Source organism: Aulonocara stuartgranti (genome assembly GCF_965226115.1).
Source record: "Aulonocara stuartgranti genome assembly, chromosome: 17".
NCBI classification, from domain to species: Eukaryota; Metazoa; Chordata; class Actinopteri; order Cichliformes; family Cichlidae; genus Aulonocara; species Aulonocara stuartgranti.
The window spans coordinates 23704070-23718505 of record NC_138953.1 but is presented as its reverse complement, the minus strand read 5'-3'; the positions used below and the strand labels follow the sequence as shown (position 1 = coordinate 23718505).

Below are 14436 nucleotides of genomic sequence, written 5' to 3'. Positions count from 1 at the left end.
ACCGGGGACAAGGTATGACGCATCACGACACCGTGGGAAATGAGTGCAAAGAATCTGTGTGCGTTTGCAATTATTTTGCACGCCTGTGTGCACGTTGATTATTGCGAGTGTACCCCTGCAGTTGCCGTGTAATTGTGTCCTACATTGCAGTTGCACAGTGTAACACAAACAAATAAAGAGCTTCCTCAGATGCTTTGCCCCCCCCCCCCCCCCCCCCCCCCCCCATTCAATCATTATCCAGCATGCATGGCATTCCAGCTCACAGGAATGACAAGGAGATTGTTATTGTGCTCTCAGCGCTGCATACTTGCACTCGTACACACATACTCATAAACACACACACACGCAGGCTTTTCAGAGCTGAGGCCCATTCCCGTTTCTAGCCATGAAGCCAAACAATAAATCTCCATTCACTGATTTTGAACCAAGAGAATAGGAGCGATTAAAAAAGGAAGAAAGTGGTTAAGAGAGAGTGAAGAAGCTTGTCCTTTCCATCACACTGACCTCTTTGTTCCTGCTATTTGTCCATCTTTACCTCCGTCTATCATGCTGCTTGTTGCTAATGAGCTCTCTCTCACAGGTCCATGGGAAGTGTGTGTGCAGACACAACACTGCAGGTGATCACTGCGAGCGCTGCGCTCCTCTGTACAACGACAGACCGTGGCAGCCTGCCGATGGACTGACGGGAGCGCCGCATGAATGTCGGAGTGAGTCAAACAAAATTGTTCACACCTTTTTCCACCACAGGACTCTTGTATTAAAACTTAGCCTGTAAATCTTAAATCTAGGAAAGGTTATTGAAAACCTTCATACTTTACTAAAATATCAGAACGAACAGCCTCCAAATGCTCTCTGAAACATTTGTACATATAGCCAGTTGCCAGTCTGATATTTTCATTCTTGATGACTATCTTCTTCTTCTCACACCAGAGTGCAAGTGTAACGGACACGCTCAGAACTGCCGCTTTGATTGGACAGCGTGGCGAGAGTCTGGCCAGCGAAGCGGAGGCATCTGCGATTGTCTGCACAACACTGAAGGGCGACAGTGTGAGAAATGCAAGCCAGGCTTTTACAGAGATCCCAACCGACCGCACGCCGCCCCCGACTCCTGCAAACGTAAGCTGCACACACATTTTACTAAACTATAGTGGGAGGCAGACTTTTAGGAGCACAGTTGGTGGCATCAACTTTATTAGAGATCGTCAAATGTTTCAGATGTAAATTTAAAATGAACAAGCCCACAAAATGAACTGTATGTGCCCCATGAATTAATCTATGTTAGACACCCTTGATGTAAGTCTATATACCCTCATTGGTAACACTTTGCTGGTGCCAAGTTGGACCCTTTGTCCTTCAGAGCTGTCTTAGATCTTCATGTCACAGATCCACCAAGGTGCTGGAAACATTTCTCAGAGCTTTCATAGAGGTCAGAAGTTCATATTAACGTGAAAATCATGGCAAATTCTGACCCTTCAATCTGAATCTTGTAGCAGAAACAGAGTCTTGTCAGAGCGGGTGTGAATTTTAGCCTCAGTTTCCTGTTCTTAGTTAATGGGAGCGGACCTGGTGTGATCTTCTGCTGCAGTAGTCCATCTAACGTTTCATCCATACCTTGGATGAAACGAGTAATCAAGTTGCTTCTACTGAAGTATCTTTTTAAATGTGAAAGAGCAGCTAAAAGCTCAGCCGTGTTCTTGACTGTCCATTTACTTTCTACAGTATATTTTATAAAACTGCTATCTATTTGGAATGATAATAGGAATTTCACTGGCACACGACATTCAATATGGAGTCACAGCATTAGACCAGTGGTGACAAATGCACCATACTGGCACAGCCCTTTGATTTTTCTCAGGAATGCAGAGGACGGAGATCACAAGCCAGAACATGCTGCATAACACTCAGTCCTCACGGGCACCTGGCTCTGTGTGTGTGTGTGTGTGTGTGTGTGTGTGTGTGTGTGTGTGTCTCAGAGGCAGCAGATGCCCCATTCTCCATCCAGTTACTCCATAGTTAATCATCAGATGGAGGCATACTTGTGTCTTGACTCAAAGTTCATCATAAAACTCCTGCTTGTCCATCTCGGTTTGTTCTGCCATTTTTAAGATGTGACTCAGAGCTTGATTGTTAGCTGTGAATGTGTGACGGTCCTTTCTCCGTCACTGTGTGTGTGTGTGTGTGTGTGTGTGTGTGGGGGGGGGTTGTGAAGAGGTGAGTGTTAAGTAAACATGAGATAGTCATCCATAAACACAGACCGGTGGCTACAGTCTCCCTCTGATTATCTGTCAGATTTGTGAACTCATCCCCACAGGTATGCTGGAAATGAACGCCAAGGAAAGTGTGTGTGTGTGTGTGTGTGTGTGTGTGTGTGTGTGTGTGTGTGTGTGTGTGTGTGTGTGTGTGTGTGTGTGTGTGTGTGTGTGTGTGTGTGTGTGTGCAAGCAAATCTCATTAAAACCTAAAGAGTATCAAGTAGCAGCAGACCGTTCAAAAACACAGAGGGAAGAACATGTTGGCTATCAGCCCAATTTGCCGTCTTTCAGGGTTTGATTTCATCGTGCAAATCAAATCAAATCACTTTTATTGTCACATCACATGTGCAGGTACATTGGTACAGCACATGTGAGTGAAATTCTTGCATTATATAATTCAAGAGATTCATTTCAAGATAAATACAAGCAGACATTTATAAGAACCTGTAAAATACTCAGCAGCAAATCTGTGTCTGGGCATGAATAAATCATGTCTGAAAAACAAGAAAAAGTGTCTGCAGCTCTGCTCTACAAAAGACAGACTGTATATGAATGGCCACCAGAGGGGTGGGGAGTATTTTGGTCATACGAATCCAAAATGATCCAATTTCTTACCTGATTTATGACCTCATTAACACATCAGTTTAGTTTATAATATAATTCAGTAGTTTCCACTCATTTTTACTACACAGCCTTATGCGTTTTGGAAATTATGATCCTATTCAGAGTAAAATAAATGATAATCGACAGTAAGAGAGAAACCTTGTGACAGAAGGGTTATTACTGTATGAGTGTGCAGAGTCCTAGGTTCTTCAGGAGGATCCACTCTTTGCTTATCCAAACTAAGATAGCTGAGGCAAAATGCCAAACTCAACACTTCAAAGCAGAAAAAATAGAATGAAAATTAACAATGAAGTTTAAAAAAATAACTTCTTTGTAGTTAGAGAGTTGTAGTTAGAGTCGCTGTTAGTTAACGTAACAGCATTACTCTAGAACATAGGTGTCAAACTCTGGCCCGCGGGCCAAATTTGGCCTGTAGCCTAATTACATTTGGCCCGCGAAGCCATACAAAATTACTATTAGAGCTGGCCTGCTGGTATTATACAGTTCATGTACTGCTAATACTAAAATTCCCAGAATGCTCTGTTGGTGTTTTGGCTGCAAATACAATTTTTATTTAAGAAATGAATTCCACTGATGTGTTATTTAATTGGAATTTCGATTTTGCATGTGTGCAATATTAAGTTATATATACGTTTATATAAGTTTTATATATTGTTTAGTATTAAGCTTTGCTTGTTCCATGCTCAGTTTTTCAGCAAAACTTGTTTGAGTCCATAAGAAAAGATTCCTTGTTATATTTGGAGGAAGATTTTTTTTCAATGAATATTAATGTTAGCCTGCGACTTTGATCCAGTTTTGAATTTTGGCCCACTGTGTATTTGAGTTTGACACCCCTGCTCTAGAAGAAAGTCCTGCCATGAAACTAGCAGCCAGCAGGGGGGGACTCCTCTGGTTGCAAGAAAGGTCAAAAGCAACCCTTCAGCTCCCTGAATCTTTGACCTTAGTAAACACAGTTAAAATTAACTTTAAACTAGGGCTACAGATGATTAATTCATCAGGATTTATAGTCATGTATTAAACACATATTCCTAATTGGAGACAAACAGGAGGATAAAACGGGGTGTGCTTCTCCATCACCTTATGGTTGATACATTGTTACTGTATGAGTGTGCAGTGTTCTGGGTTTCAGATCTACTTGTCATGTCTGGTTTCAGTACACTAAAATAGCAATGGTGGAAACACATCTGAAAGCTTCACTTGTGTATGAATTCACTAACCAGTGGGCGATGTCACAGTGGCTTTGTCTGTTTTTTATAGACACTGATTGGCCAGTTTGTTACGTACAACTTCCTGCTACCAAGTTGAACCCTTTTTGCCTTGTGAACTGCCTTAACTCTTTGTGGCGCAGATTCAACAAGTTGCTGAAAACATTCCTCAGAGATTTTGGTCCATGTTGACATCCATGATGCAAATCACCTGTTCCACTACATCCTAAATGAGCGCTATTGGACTGCGATCTGGTGACTGTGGAGGCCGTATGAGTACAGTGAACTCATTGTCCTGTGTTATCCTGCTGGAAGCAGCCATCAGAAGATGGGAACACTGTGGTCATAAAGAGATGGACATGGTCAGCGACAATGCTCAGGCGGTGTTTAAACAAACACCATTATATCATCATATATTTCATTATATGACCATTGTCCAGTTTTAGTAAGGACTGGCAGCTGGTGTGGTCTTCTGCTGATGTAGCTCATCAGCTCTAAGGGCTGAGATGCTCTTCTGCATCCCTTGCTTGTAGCAGGTGGCTATTTGAGTTACTGTTGCCCAAGAGATGGATGTTTGGGGAAATTCCAGTAGACAAGCAGTTTCTGAAATATGGAGACCATGCCACCTGTGATGTTCCATAACTTTTTAAGCTTGTCATGTCCTGCAGCATGTGTACCAAGTCTCTTGCTGTTCTGTCTGGCAGTTCAGGAACAGTGAGTAGTTGATAAATTGCATACTGTATGGACTTATACAACCTCATTTATTGTCCTTCCAGATTTTCTGACGTTTTCTCATATCTCTGCATCTCTGATAAGGTCACAGAAACAGATGCATGCCTTCTTTACAGCAGGTGTGATTTCAGTCATTAGGTTCGGTGCTTTACACCCAAAAACTCACCTCTGGGATAATAACTAATGAAGGCTGACTGATTAGAAAAAAGGAGCAACAACATGCTTGGAGAACCCCTAAAATGAAGGTTCAGGTTGTGTAATCCCACTGCAGCAGCTCGCTGACAATGGAGGAATTTCCCTCCGTTGTGAGGAACATTTTTTTCATTCCAGCCTCTGAGGGGCCCGCGAAAGAAAACACTCTTGTCAAGCTTCACGCAAGCTGGTACACACCAAAGCCGTTTATCAGGAGGGAGAGTTACAGTGTGTGTTTGTGTGTGTGGGGATTTATGTCTGTAGTGGGTTTTCTCGTGGTTGTTCGGGCAGGTGTCGTATCATGTCTCAGCACACACTCATAAAGTCTTCATTGTCAGAGCTCTTGCAGCTGACAGGTTTCTTAGACGCACATATTTGCTTACAGGAGTTGTTGCATTGTGAATCCTTCAAGTGGTCATAAATTTTCACACAAATATGAAAATTCACACGCTTGCCAAACACACCGTCACACGTGTCTTGGTTTTAAATGGCACTGAGGTGGCGCTGTGATCTCTATTAATTATTTACCTGTGCAGGATGCTTCCTAAGAGAGTGCTGATATGGCCTTTTTTACATGCCCACATCTATAAAGGATATAAATGTGATATCTTTATGATTTTATTGGTACTGTATTGCTAGGTCTTCTGATGGAGTTCAATCTTATCTTTGTGTGGGTGAGTTGTCTGATAAACTGTTTGGTTTGACAGTTGACATCGTTCTCTTGGGTCAAAGGCACAGTTTGGGTCATGTAACTCCCGTCGCCTGTTATTGTATTTACAGCGGTGTGGAAAAAGTGTTTGCCCACTTCCTCATTTCTATTTTTTAGCATTCAAGTCCCACTTAAATGTTTCAGATCGTCAAACAAATTTAAATATTAGACAAAGATAACACAAGTAAACACAAAATGCATTTTCAAATGAAGGTTTTTATTATTAAGGGTAGGGGGAACCTACATGGCCCTGTGCGAAAAAGTGATTGCCCCCTAAACCAAATAACTGGTTGGTCCACCTATTAGCAGCAACAACAGCAAACAAGCATTTGCAGTAACTGGCAATGAGTATTTTACAGCGCCGTGGAGAAATTTTTGCCCACTCATCTTTTGCAGAATTGTTGTAATTCAGCCACATTGGAAGGTTTTCAAGCATGAGCTGCCTTTTTAAGAGCATGCCACAGGATCTCAGTCGGATTCAGGATTCGGAACTCTGACATTAACTGAGCTATGTGAAGACTGTGGTTCCTTAGTGTTTTTCTGGGGTCTTTTATGACTTCCTGGAGGAGTCATCACTGTACTTTTGGAGTACTTCTGGTTGGCCGGTCACTCCTGGGACGCTTCACCACTGTTTCATGTTTTTTGTATTTGTGTATAACGGCTCTCACCATGGTTCCTTGGAGGCCTAAACCTTTAGAAATGGCTTTGTAACGCTTTCCAGACTGATAGATGTCTGTGACTTTGTTTGTCAGGTGTTTCTTTAGATCGTGGCATGATGTGTTCCTTTTTATAAAACTATTTAGATAAAACTAGATTTCTTGTGACTAATCTTAACTGGCATTAGCTTACCTCCCAGCATGGATCAGTTAATGGGAGCAGCTAACTGAAAAGAACTGTGTGCTGGGACATGGCTTACGTTATAGATATTGATTATCTTTATTGTTTCTGCCAAGTAAGTTATGTGACTGTTGTGGTTTGTTTTTGTTTGAGTGTTTGCTAGGAGCTTAAAAAAATCATTTGTGGAGCTCCTGGAGGCTCAGTTACATTTAGTGGTAGGATAAAGAATTAAATTATTCAGGAGGGGCTAGGAATACAGCTACTCCACATCGAAAGGAGGCAGCTGACTAGGATTCCTTCTGGGTGGCTCCTGAGTGAGATGGTCTTGGTATTTCCTCACGAGAGGAGGCCCCAAACCAGACCCAGGACAAACTTAGGAGATTACATCTTCCAAACCTTCCTCTCCCCAGGTCTTAGGCTGGCTAAGACCTGGGGAGAGGAAGGTTTGGGTTTCTCTGCTTAGGCTGCTGCCCCTGAGACCAAATTCAGTCTTTTTATCTCAAACTTTAACTAGCATAGAGTTTGTTTTTGTTTGTTTGTTTGTTGTTGTTGTTTTTTGCATTTTTAGGCTTTTTAACCTTCTGATAGCACAGAAAGCCGAGAGAGAGAGAGTAGCAGCAAAAGGGCAACTTTAGATTCAAACCCAAGACTCTGCAATAGCAAAGCATATGTGTTGCCTCCTTAACCCACATGAGCTATACCAGCACTCAGTTTTTGCAGTTTAATCATAAAAACTCAGTGGTGCTTCTGTTTATCTACAAACTTCAAGCATTCGTGTGCATTTCACTGCTGAGGTGGGGAAAACGCCTATATAAACTGATAAGCTTTAAAAACTTTTCATGTTGACTGTTGTATTTCTATTTCGGAACAATTTATCAAATAAAGTCCGTGAAGCGCTCTGATAACAGTTTGAAGGCAAACATGCTTTAAGGTCAGGAATGAACTCTAATCTTTGTTTCTAAAAGCATGCCATCTCATTTGTTTATAGTCGTCGATGTGAATTTAACACATTCAGTTCGGTTTGAGAAAACTGCCTGATTCAGACCTCTGGCTTAAAGTTGTTGTTTTTTCTTTTTTCTCCACCATGATTTATTTGAAAAAGGAGCTTGAGGGAGCTTCTGGGTGTACAGTAAGTAGTCATTTACTGGCAGTCAGGCTTCAAGCATCATTAAACACAAGACAAATGACTCCAAACAACACCCCTTCTTTGTTTCTCTCTGCGGTTTATTTATGGGGGAGGCCTGACAACTCCGGGTCCCAGCAGACAGCAGTTTTCTCAGATTTCCAATGGAAACATGGGTGGGTGTGTAATAAGGTGTGTTCGTTGTTTTTGGAGGTTGTTGGAAAAACACCCTATCGGTACACAATTAGAGGGCTGAGAGTTTTACTGTATGTATTTGTTCATCTATCCATGTGAGGAGGATTAATTTGAGTTCTAGACCTTAAAAGCATATTGATCGACTTTGGGAAAAAGCTTAGGATCACAAATAAAGAAGTATAAACATCTGTCTTCATGTGATTAAAAAAAACAGAGACGCCTTTGTGTTTTAAGTGGCTGCCACAAAAGCAGACAATAGAGCAATTGATGAAATACTTAAGTGCAGGTGATAAATAGCAATTTGCTAATCAGCAGACTGTCAGACCTTTGGACTCACTGCTCACTGCTTTTCTTTAGTCTTTTGTGTAGTATTTCTGAACAGGTATTTCATTAGGTACACCTTGTTGGTACCAGATTTTTGGGGGGCCTTTTTCAGCTTTATTTGATAGACACCGTGAAAACAGGACAGGAAAGCAGGGGCAGAGAGAGGGGGGAAGACATGCCGCAAAGGGCAGCGGGTCGACTCAAACCCAGGCCGGCCACCGTATGGCATGTGTTCACCTGCTCAACACACTGAGCTAAACCAGCACCCCGTTGGTACCAGGTTTGACACTCTTTTTGCCTTAAGAATTGCCTCAATTCTTCATAGCATTGATTCAATAAGATTCTGCAAACAAAAGTGGCACTTAATGTGGTTTTCTGCTGCTGTAGCTCATTTGCTTCAAGGTTTGAGATGCTCTTCTGCATCTTTTGGCTCTAATAAGTGATCATTTGAGTCCTATCATGTCAAAGCGCTCTGGCCATTCTCCAACAAAAGATATTTACCCCAGAGAATCACTAATGATTGATATTTTTCTTTTTTCTAACCATTTTCTATAAACCCTAGTTATGGTTGTGTGGGGAAATCAGTTTCTGAATTATTCAGATCAACAACATACCACGCACATAAGAATTTATGACTATGAATTCAGTAATGAACTGACAACATGTCCAGTATGTACCTCGCCTCTCAGATAGTGCAAGGATGATGTTTTAGTATCATCTACAATTAAAAACCTTCCAATCTAATTTAATTTCACCTTTTTCTTCCCCAGCATGTACTTGTCACCCCATGGGCTCAATGCCCTTCCACTTGGCAGACGGCTCGCTCTGTGACCCCGCAAACGGGAACTGCATCTGCAAACCAGGCGTCGGTGGAGCCCACTGCGACAGGTGCATGGTGGGATACTGGGGCTTTCACGAATACGGATGCCGTCCATGTGAATGTGCAGGAGACTGTGATCCGTTTACTGGAGACTGCATGTTTGGGTGAGTAAGAACTTTTATCTCCTGATAACAAAACTGTAGTGCCTAAAAACAGAAGCACTGAACTTTTTTTAGTCATGACCTTGTGTCCTTATATTATCAAATATCTGCCCAGTTTTTGTACAGCAAGTACAAAGGCAGGGTCGAGACTGAGAATATGTTAGTATGGTATCATCACTCGGCAGTATGTCTGCTCTGTTAAAATAGTCAAACGTGTTTTTCATGTAATTGTACGTAGCCTTAAATATAAATAGAATTTTTTTCTGCTTAAAGAGATGTTGACTTTAAGGACTTTAAGTGTATTTCGATGCTATAATTCCTGTTTTATGATAACATGTATGCCGATGTTGTGTTGCAGCTCTGATCTGGAGTTGTACCACCTGGACAGAAACGCCAGTGAGTCAGTCAGAATCTTCAGAACGGACGAACTCTTCTCTGCTCTTCACTTAGGTACAATACAGAGAGTGTGTGTGTGCGTGCGTCCATGTGTGTGTGGTTTATCCTCCTTCACGGTCCACTGACCAAGTGTTAATGTTTAAGTAATGAAAGTCTGGCTACGCTCTCAGAAAGACATTGAACAAAGATGTGTGTGAGTGTGTGCTTGTTTTACTCATGTTGTGGGGACATTAGGGACAAAAGGCAAGTCCTCGTAATTTAAATCATTACATTGCTGTATGAAGACATGCTTGAAAGTTGAGGTATGCAGATTCCAGGATGGAAACATGACTGTGTGTGTGTGTGTGTGTGTGTGTGTGTGTGTGTGTGTGTGTGTGTGTGTGTGTGTGTGTGCAAGGACAGTTTCCAAGTGGAGGTCTCTTCTCGCAGACCCTTAGTACCACCACACTGTAACTCCAGCTTTTATTGGCACATTCCTCACTGGACGCCACACACTGTACTTATTATTAGTCTTAGGACATCACATACAGTATCTGAGGCAACACGCGCGCACACACACATACACACACACATAGAGAAAAAGTTATTTATTTATGCTACAAATATGAAACTGTTCTTGCATGTCCCCCCTGCAGAGAAGTGTGAGTGCCAAGAGCAAAGTCTGACCAACAGCAAACTCTTTTGCACCATGAATTATGCATACGGTAAGCATTCAAACATCTCCAAACATGCACTGTAACTCATGTAAGCCTGGCTTTACCTGATTAGTTTAATGCATTTAAATGTAAATCATCTATTTCACTGTATTTATGTCTAACATTGTTATACTCATGCTCATTGATTCAGTCTGTCTTTGTATTTTAATTATACGTACTTTATTTATCCCACAAGTTGGTAAATGAATATGTTACAGCAAACAAAACATTAAACAGAACCTGTAATAAAATGGTTCATTAAAAAATTACAAAAACAAAATAAAAGTCAAGATTTTTTTTGTTTGTTTTTGAAGATTTATTTTGGGGGTTTTTTGCCTGTAGCTTGCATTGAGGACGTTAGCTAAAAGCAGTAATTAGCAAAAAAGTGGAACGCACATCATAAATGGCAAACTTTTGCCTTCAAACTAAATGTTACCGCTGAAACCAAAACCTTTCAAAAGGTGCAGCTTTTGTTTTGAAGACGAATCTTTTCCATTTTTAGTCTGCTGTTCGCTTCTCAGAGTTTCACTACTGCTTAGAGGGGTAGGCAACTCCAGGCCTCGAGTGCCAATGTCCTGCAGGTTTTAGATGTGTCCTTGATTCAACACAACTTACTCAAATGGCTAAATTACCTCCTCAACATGTCTTGAAGTTCTCCAGAGGCCTGATAATGAACTAATCTTTTGATTCAGGTCTGTGGACCCAGGGTGATATCTAAAACCTGCAGGGCACTGGCACTCGAGGCCTGGACTTGCCCAACCATGGCTTAGAGATTAGTTGGCAAGTGTTTGCAGACAATTTGGCATCTTTCATGCAAACTTCAGGCAACCACCCTGTACCCTGTTAACTCTTCTTTACAAATATAAAGACAGCATACAAGAAAAATAATTAACACAAGCAAGAACCTGATGTTTACCTTTAGTTGCTCAGCTGATATTTGTCTGCTCATGTTCACTACCTAATGCAGGTCAAATCATTCACAGCATTTGCATTCTGTTTAATGGGCAGCAGGGGGCGACTCCTCTGATTCCAAAAAGCCTTAACCCTCGCTCCGTGACCTCTAAAAACACTTTCCAGTTGAGTTTATGATCTCAGTTTCTAGTTTAAGGTCACACTGAATAAAACCTGAAGTTAATTTTATAAATTATGGTCATTATTAAAGTCACAAAGGAGGAAAAGCCTAAGTTGGCTAACGAGTTGTTAGTCGTGCTCACCTTCATGAATGTCTGAAGAAAGCATCACAATTCACTTTCTTTACTTTAAAAAGTCCCAGCATTCAGAGGAATGATTAATTCTGCTCCAGCCCCTTGGGGGGGGGAGAAAACCTGATCTGAGTTTCAAACTGATCAGATTAAAACTTTGTTTGAAGTTCATCCAGTAACCAAACTTTCCACGACAGCCTCCTTCCATGGATCACGTTGTTTTGTCGCATTTTAATGCAGAAAGAAGTTGTTCTGGTGCATAGGTGTCAAACTCTGGCCCGCGGGCCAAATTTGGCCCGCAGCCTAATTACATTTGGCCCGCGAAGCCATACCAAATTATTGTTAGAGCTGGCCTACTGGTATTATACAGCTAATATATATATTGTTTAGTATTAAGCTTTGCTTGTTCCATATTCAGTTTTTCAGCAAAACTTGTTTGAGTCCATAAGAAGAGATTCATTCTTAAATCTGGAGGAAGATTTTTTTTCCAATAAATATTAATGTTAGCCCGCGACCTTGTTCCAGTTTTGAATTTTGGCCCACTGTGAATTTGAGTTTGACACCACTGTTCTGGTGTAACAACACTCCAGCTCTGAAGGTCTTGTTGCATTTCTCCCTGACTTCCAGTGCTGAAGGTGAGAGTGCTAGCAGCTCACGATAAGGGCTCCCATGCTGAGGTGGAGGTCAAAGTTCAGAAGGTACTCAGTCAGAATACCAAAATGAAGATACAGCGCGGTCGCGTCACCCTTTACCCCGAGTCCTGGACCGCACGGGGCTGCACCTGCCCTATCCTCAATCCAGGCAAGAATCGCACATCCAACTTTGTTCATTGGTAACATCCAAAATGTGCTTAACCCCTCTGACCTCTCCTCACAGGCGTGGAGTACCTGGTGGCTGGCCACTTGGATCGTAAGCAGGGCCGCTTCCTGGTCAACATGAAGAGCTTTGTCAAGCCTTGGAAAGCAAGTTTGGGCCGCAAAGTTCTCACTTTACTCAAGAAAGACTGCAATTGGTAGATGGGTAATTTAGAAAAACAGCACCGGAGGGACAGCTAACGTGACGGATGTTGGTTTCCCATCTTCTAGGTGTGGATTATTGGGTCGCACAGGTCTGAGAGCAGGTTTTTAAGGGACGGGGACTAAGATTGAGGCCCTACCTGTTTCCACTGCCGAGAGCTCAAAGCTAGTGGCAGACTGCACAAGCTAAAAGCACACAGGACGCAATTTCATTAAGACACGTCCATCTCGCATCTGTCTCTAATTCTTGCATTCTCATATAGGAGTCAAGAAAATGTTTTCTTTGCTGTCGCTGCTGCAGCTCAAGAATTTCAGCAGCATGTCCGAGAACTGAGCGACACTTTCTCCTCCTCTGCAGCACTTTATCCTCAGAAGGACAGAAGGAGGGAATATGGACACACAAACAGAGGAGCATTAAAAATACAAACTCGCACACACGTAAAACCTTCCTTTTTTTGTTTTTTGTTTTTTACAGTGGACACACTCACAGAGGCAGCAAGTGTGTGTGTGCTGCAGACACAATGTGCGAAGTGTGACGCTGAACAAGCCATACAAGCCACTACAGGTGGTTAAATCTTAGCCAGTCCAGGTGTGCCTGTGTTGAAATCAGAGCGACTGGATTTCACCCCAATCGTGAATGTATTTGTCTGTGTGTGTGTGTGAGAGTGTGTGTGAGAGAGAGAGAGGAAGAGAAAGAGAGAATGTGGTTGAATGCAGCAGTACATATATATATATATATATATATATATATATATTATGAGCACAGTCCAGATTGAGTCCAGCTCTTAAGCTTTTCTATAGTTTTCAACCGTTCCAATGTTTATAATGCAGAACGCTGTACATTAATTTCGCTCATATTTACACTCAGAAATCAGAAAACTTGTTATTCCTTCCTTTTTGTGCTCATGTACAGTATTATTTTGTATATATCTATATAAATATTATGCCATATCTTTCTCCAGTTGTTTTTTTTTTTTCATGGTAATATTAAAGGATAACTTCAAATTTCGTCTTGTTTTTGTCACTTAGCCATCGTTTATCAGCACTGATAAGCCTTCTGATAAACTGCAGCGCCTTCAGAAAGCCTACAGAGGCAAGAAACACACGATTGGGGCCAAACGAGCAACACCTGCGCTTACCAGTACAGTTTGCAAAGTGATGCAATTAAAATTGAGGCCCCTCGTGAGAAATAATTTTCCACTGTTTTGCTATTTGAAGATAAAACTGACCCTGAATGTGATCCTGTTTGAAAGTCTGGCACAAGCAACTAATAAACACGGGAAGTAAAATCTGTCTATAAAATCAAGCAGCTGTAGTTCAGACAGGTCATGAAGTCAAGCTCAGCTGCAAAACCTGGCACTTCATCTGATCTCGTATGCCAGCCCGCATCACCTCATACCTATCTTCACATCCAACTGGCAAATCTTAAGATTCAGTGTCTTGGCAGCATCCCAAAAATAGGCTGCCGAGGTTATTAGAAAGAAAGCTCTTTTAAAGGACATTTGAGTCTGCCTTTAAAAGTGAGTAAATCCCCACAAAGTCACATGTTAACATTCCCGACTTTACATTTTTGGGATCTATAGATGGTTGAATGTTTGTATAAATCCATGTGGAGTTTTAGTGACTGATTGTGTTGTATGTTATTGTGCCTTTACTGTGCCTCTGCATTGCTCTCCTACAGTTTACAGATGATATACTGGTTTAACTAAATAACTTGGCAGTTAACTCTTGGGTCCAAATATGGCAACTTAAGCCTCCAATAAAACCAATGTGGTGGTTTACACTTTAACTAAGGGTGTTTTTATGCCTATGGTTAATTTACTCTGGTCCAAATCAGTCGATAAATAAACTTGTAGTATTTTCCCCGTCGTTTAGTTTCAGGATGAAGATGGTGTGTTCTGGTAGAAGTGGATAACATGGAGCAATATCTCCATTTGTATGTCTGGTGTACTGT

At 41.6% G+C, this 14436-nt stretch overlaps 1 protein-coding gene across 2 annotated transcripts in view; it reads left to right on the top strand.

Moving 5' to 3' along the window:
- ntn4 (netrin 4) overlaps positions 1-13487 on the top strand; it is a 32155-nt gene extending 18668 nt beyond the window's left edge. For both annotated transcript variants that reach the window (XM_082510611.1, XM_082510610.1), the window contains 7 exons: positions 581-707; positions 931-1116; positions 8963-9176; positions 9532-9623; positions 10205-10273; positions 12094-12267; positions 12343-13487. In XM_082510611.1, the coding sequence (XP_082366737.1) occupies positions 581-707; positions 931-1116; positions 8963-9176; positions 9532-9623; positions 10205-10273; positions 12094-12267; positions 12343-12482 (1002 nt within the window). In that variant the 3' untranslated portion in view covers positions 12483-13487. The remainder of the gene's footprint in view (positions 1-580; positions 708-930; positions 1117-8962; positions 9177-9531; positions 9624-10204; positions 10274-12093; positions 12268-12342) is intronic.
- Positions 13488-14436: the final 949 nt, after the last annotated feature.